Consider the following 4,991-nt stretch of genomic DNA (forward strand, 5'->3'; position numbering starts at 1 on the left):
TTGTGAGGTCCACAATGTCTACTCATTTATTCAGTTCAATACAAGCTTGGATGAGCTGCCTTAATGGGGGAAGAGGAGGTAAGGAAGGTGGGGAAAGGGTCTGTTTTCTTCTGCTTTCAACAAAGATGCAAGTATATGTCCCCAGTCAGCATGGGCTGTCCAACTAGCTGACTGTAGCCATCTCAAAAGTATTTGATACCAAGTAGTCCTTCTCAGGTATCCACACCTGGCAGCCTTGTTTCGGGCCAGCAGGTTGTTCCACCAGCTAGCATCCTGGACAACTGTTCTCTCTTGGGTGGCAACCAGCACAGACTCTTAACCGGATAATGTCTTCTTTTTGATTATCCTTTTCACCAATTTGGGTTTGTTTTGGTGTCTATTATGGTCCAGATGGGGAGGGGTGGATGAGGAACGGAGCAGGAGAAGAGAAGAGAAAAGCAGGTAAGGGATAGAAACTGGTCAAGATCTCTAGAAGATTATATGGAGGAGGGAACGGGTGTGGAGGTGCTCGGGTGGGGGTGGGGATGGAGGTGCGGGCTCTGAGTTTGTGCTTTCCCTGGTGGGCCGGCAGAGGCCGAGGCCGAATTGGAGGATCGCATCTTGGTGTTGGGCAGTTTGTGGTCTTTCTTCCACTTCATCCTCCGGTTCTGAAACCAGATCTTGACCTGGCGCTCAGACAAACAGAGCGTGTGGGCGATCTCGATGCGGCGCCGCCGGGTCAGGTAGCGATTGAAGTGGAACTCCTTCTCCAGCTCCAAGACCTGCTGCCGGGTGTAGGCGGTTCGAGAGCGCTTAGGCTCCCCTCCGTTATAACTGGGGTTAACTGAAAACCCAGAACCCCGAAATAGAAGGCCAAGGAGGAGGGAGCGGAAGAGAGGGAAAGGAGGAGGAGAGAGAAGGTGGGGTGGGGAAGAGCAATTGGACATCATCATTATATAATAACCTGACACCAAGTTCACGCAAGATACATAAAACGGCAAAGAAAATGTTTCACAGGCTATTGACAACGGGAAACACCCGAGAGCCATAAAGAATGGTGCTGGGCATTGGGGCTGAAGAAAAGCTTCAAAGACACATGGCCTGAAGCCTCTGCCAGGGCAATTAAATTTATGGGGGCTATAATTACTGCCCTAACAGTTTGGCGTCTCGTAAATCTCCTGATAAAGGGACCCTGGGTACAAAAGGGTTCTCATGTTGGGATCAGGCGGCTGGCTGGCGCGCACATACCCACATCTCACCGCAGCCCGGGCCAGATGGGGGCTCCCCTCCCGAGGCCCCCTTCCCCTGAGCCTCTCCCTCCTGACCCCGACCCTCGAACCCAGGCCCAGCCCCGGCCCACCTCCCGCGCCTCCCCAGCGGCGCCACGTACCGGCGCTGACATGGATCTTCTTCATCCAGGGGTACACGACGGGCTCCTTGCCCTTCAGGCCCAGCGGGCTCTTGTCGGCCAAGAGCAGCGGGCACGCGGGGGCGCTGCCCCCTGCCGGGACGCCTGGGGTGGCGGGGGCCGCCTCGCAGCGCCGCGGGGCCGCTGGGGGCACGGCGCGAGGCTGCAGGGGCGGCGGCGGCTGGGGCTGCAGGACCTGGCTCGCATGCAGGCCGTGCGCTGGGCCCTTGGCTTGCGCCGGGGGCTGCTCCGGCTGGGGCGGCCGCCCGGGGCTGGCGCCGCCGCGGTAGCCATAGGGGTAGGCGGTGTCCGCGGCCCCATGCGCGGGGTACAGCGCGGCAGCAGGGTAGGCGGGCTCGCGGGCGGTCCGCGGCGCGTAGTAGGAGGCAGGGGGCTCTCGGCCGCCGCCCGCGTGAGGGAGCTGGGGCTGCTGCAGCGGCAGGTGCTGGGTCGGGGGCGCTGGGGGCTGCTGGTAGCCGGGGCCCCCGCCCGGGCCGCCGTCTGCGCCGCCCGAGCCGTTGTGCTGCGCGTACTCCTCGAAGGGAGGGAACTTGGGCTCGATGTAGTTGGAGTTTATCAAAAACGAGCTCATGGTCATTAATTTGTGAAGTGCAAAAATACTAATTTTTCTCGCGTTGTCGTTTTTTCTGGGCTTGCCGAGGCCCCTCCCCCTCCTGCTCGCTTCCCATCCCCCTTTCCTCTGCGCCCTTCCCCTCCCCCCGCTGTCAAGTGCCCACTCCTCCCCCTCCCGCAGACGCCGCCACCAAAGTTCGAGCCGCTCCTCCTCAGCCCAGCGCGCGCCCCGCCCCGTGCCCCACGTGCAGCGCCCCCACCAATGGGCGCACCGCGCGCGCGGACCCGGATCAGGAAACGCGCGGGTGCGTGATGGATGCTGCTGTCCGGCCCCTGGGCTGGGGGAGGGAGAAGGAGCTTTGGACCCCAGCCCCCCAACTTTGGTTCCCGCTGGGAATTCAGGCCCTGTCAGGCTGTAGGTCCTCTCGGGAGCCCTCTGCCTGCCCTACTGCTGGCCTAGGCCTCGGGCTGTCTGGCGGCCGCGACTCAGCGCTGACCTCGGGCGCAACCCAGTCAGGCTTCGCGTCCTTCAGGGGTTCTAGGCTAACAGGCGAAAGGAAGGGCGTTGGGACCGAGGGGCATCCTGGTTTTTATGTACGCCACTGAGAGGCCACCAGACACATTTTCTCAACCGCAGATCCCCCTTCCCCACACCCTGCTCCTTGCGTGTCAGCCTGAGAGCCCTTGCTTTGAGAAGCTTGGCAGAAGCTGCAAAGGGTGGGCGGGCAGCTAAGAGAAATCGACCCAAGGATGTAAAGCGAGGCCGTTCCATTATAACTGGATGGACACTTTTCATTTTTTCCTTCTTTCAGAGACAATCTGTTTCGTGTTTTCCTGAGAAAAATTGGAACCTTCGTAATAGCATCTAATTTGACGGGGGTTGTCGATGTGAGAGCTAAATATGCCCGCGTTTACTAGGTGCGATTGTGAGAGAGAAGGTGGCCCAAGGATGGGAATGGATAGAAGCAACACCTCCACAGAACCGAGCTTTGAAAACAATAACTTCCTATTTCAGAACTATCCCCAAACAAAAACAAGCTAAGGGTAGAATAAACACCTTGCCGGGTCTGATCGCTGATGGGTCTTTTCCAGCTAAGAATTTCATGTTTTCTCTTTTAGATCCTGCTTTCTCAGACAGTATCTGAGGCTAGAGTTATATTTGCAGGACAGTCTATAATTTCTGAATTGCTGAAAATTAGCGTATTAACGATATCAGAAGCTCCGGAAAGGAGGAGAGGAGACTGTTGCCTGCCATTTGGTAATTGAAATTTGATGGGTACACTAATTACGCCATTATTAACAAATAAATTACTTATTAATTCCACCTAATGTTGATCTTTGAAGTAAATACTGATGCCTTATTTGTGCTGTGTGCTTTCTCCCTTTCTTTTCTGAGTAGTAGACATATCTAGATCCTCTACTTTTCAGCCTAAATTAAAGCAGTGCAAACTAGCATAGTCACCATTCTAAAAATATTTTTATATTGGCATGCAAAAGCAAGGATTTTTCAGCTGGTGCACCTTAGTTGATTTTTCAAAGAGCAGTATAAACAGCCTTCTCACAACTGAGTCTGGAACGCAGACAAGGAAAATTATTTCCTAAGCCTGGAGACACTTCAAAAGGAATGTCAATTCTATCTTCATTCATACTGGTTATTCATATGAGTTACTAAATGCTGGAATATATCCATTTGATGGATAGTCATTTAATGCTTAGCCACATAAAGCCTATTATATGGGACTAATCTTTAAACTAATTTAGGAAAAGAGGTTAAAAAGGGGATCATATTACCTTTCTAACTGGAATCACCCTGAAGAGGTACAAAGAGATTTTCCACATTAGGTGTATATGAGTGTGAAGAGTGCTGTCCATTCACATGAGGCACCCTGAAAATTTGTTTTTAAAGAAATTTGAGCCACAGACAGAAATCAACACTGAGTGTAATCTTTAGCCATCCTCTCTAGACTGGAGGAAAAATTTAGAATGTGATACATCTACCTGAACCAATATCTCTCCCTAGCAAGAAAAAATAATATAGGTTATATAAAATGTAATATAAATAATATATAGACATACGTATTACAAATCTGAACCCTATAAGTTTCAGGGGGACAGAAAGCATGACAAGGAAATCTTCCCTCCTTCTCATGTCATCAGCCTTGAGTACTAGGGTCTTAACCATATCTGTTTAATATTTACAGACGCTAAAACACAAAATTCTGTTGTTTAGCCTCAGAACCTTGTACCAAGTTTCTATTTTTAAGTATTAACGAGACATAAACACTGTTTTGTATACGGTTAACCCAAACGAGTTAGCTGTGCCTGTGTTTTGTGTGATTCTATTACTTTAGGAAGATGGCCTTACACAGAATCCCCCAAGGCCTGTAACTTGTCTTTGTGGTTCGTATCATAAACACAAACGGAGCCAGGACCACCAAGTGTTATCTCAACACCGACATTTTGACATTTTACTGCAAGATTTATGGCTGTAATAAACAATCTCAGTTCCTTTTCTGAACCTTCCTCAATCTCCCTTTGCAAACCGTAGCATCATTCCATTGAATCAAATAATCTTTTGAAAAACATTTAAAAAAAATACCTCTTGCCTTTACACAATATCCAAGACACCAAAGTAAAGCCAGGAAGAAACTAACTCAATTAATAAACAAACTGAAGTTTACCAGCAGCATCTCGCCTGAGAAAAGATGGGATGCCCTGAAATGTAGCAGAGAGGGAGCATGCTAATCCTTGCACACCAACTGGCTCCAGTCCCAAGCGGGGTGAAAGCGTTATCCTTTCCTTAGGAAACTGGTGAGCACATTTGCTCATTTCCACGTGCAGGGATAACATATATTCCCAACAAAAGCTTTCTTAAAATCCCATTAGGTGAAATAACTTTTCATCATGTCCTCGAATCCCAGATGGAGAAGAGTGAAGGGAGTCGGAGGGAGAGGGAGGGTGCGAGGGAGGCAATGTTTTGCAGCTTGGTTTGAATCTGATTTGAATCATTTTGAATATATTTGTAACAGCA

The 4,991-nt window shown here is 50.7% G+C and overlaps 1 protein-coding gene across 1 annotated transcript; it reads right to left on the reverse strand.

Annotated features, from left to right (window-relative positions):
* Positions 1-2,074, reverse strand: HOXA4 (homeobox A4). Its single transcript, XM_031013049.3, has 2 exons — positions 1,370-2,074; positions 1-823 (listed from the first exon to the last, which is right to left on the reverse strand). Exons 1-2 carry the CDS (start codon positions 1,983-1,985, stop codon positions 477-479), a joined length of 963 nt encoding a protein of 320 aa, XP_030868909.2. The 5' UTR covers positions 1,986-2,074; the 3' UTR covers positions 1-476.
* Positions 2,075-4,991: the final 2,917 nt, after the last annotated feature.

Source organism: Gorilla gorilla, chromosome 6 (assembly GCF_029281585.2).
Source record: "Gorilla gorilla gorilla isolate KB3781 chromosome 6, NHGRI_mGorGor1-v2.1_pri, whole genome shotgun sequence".
Taxonomy (NCBI): domain Eukaryota; kingdom Metazoa; phylum Chordata; class Mammalia; order Primates; family Hominidae; genus Gorilla; species Gorilla gorilla.

Excerpts from the sequence above, each read along its gene's own strand:
- HOXA4 (XM_031013049.3), bottom strand. The coding sequence starts at position 1,985 with ATGACCATGAGCTCGTTTTTGATAAACTCCAACTACATCGAGCCCAAG. Across the intron at positions 824-1,369 it reads GAAGATCCATGTCAGCGCCG|TTAACCCCAGTTATAACGGA; the intron begins GTACGTGGCGCC and ends CTGGGTTTTCAG.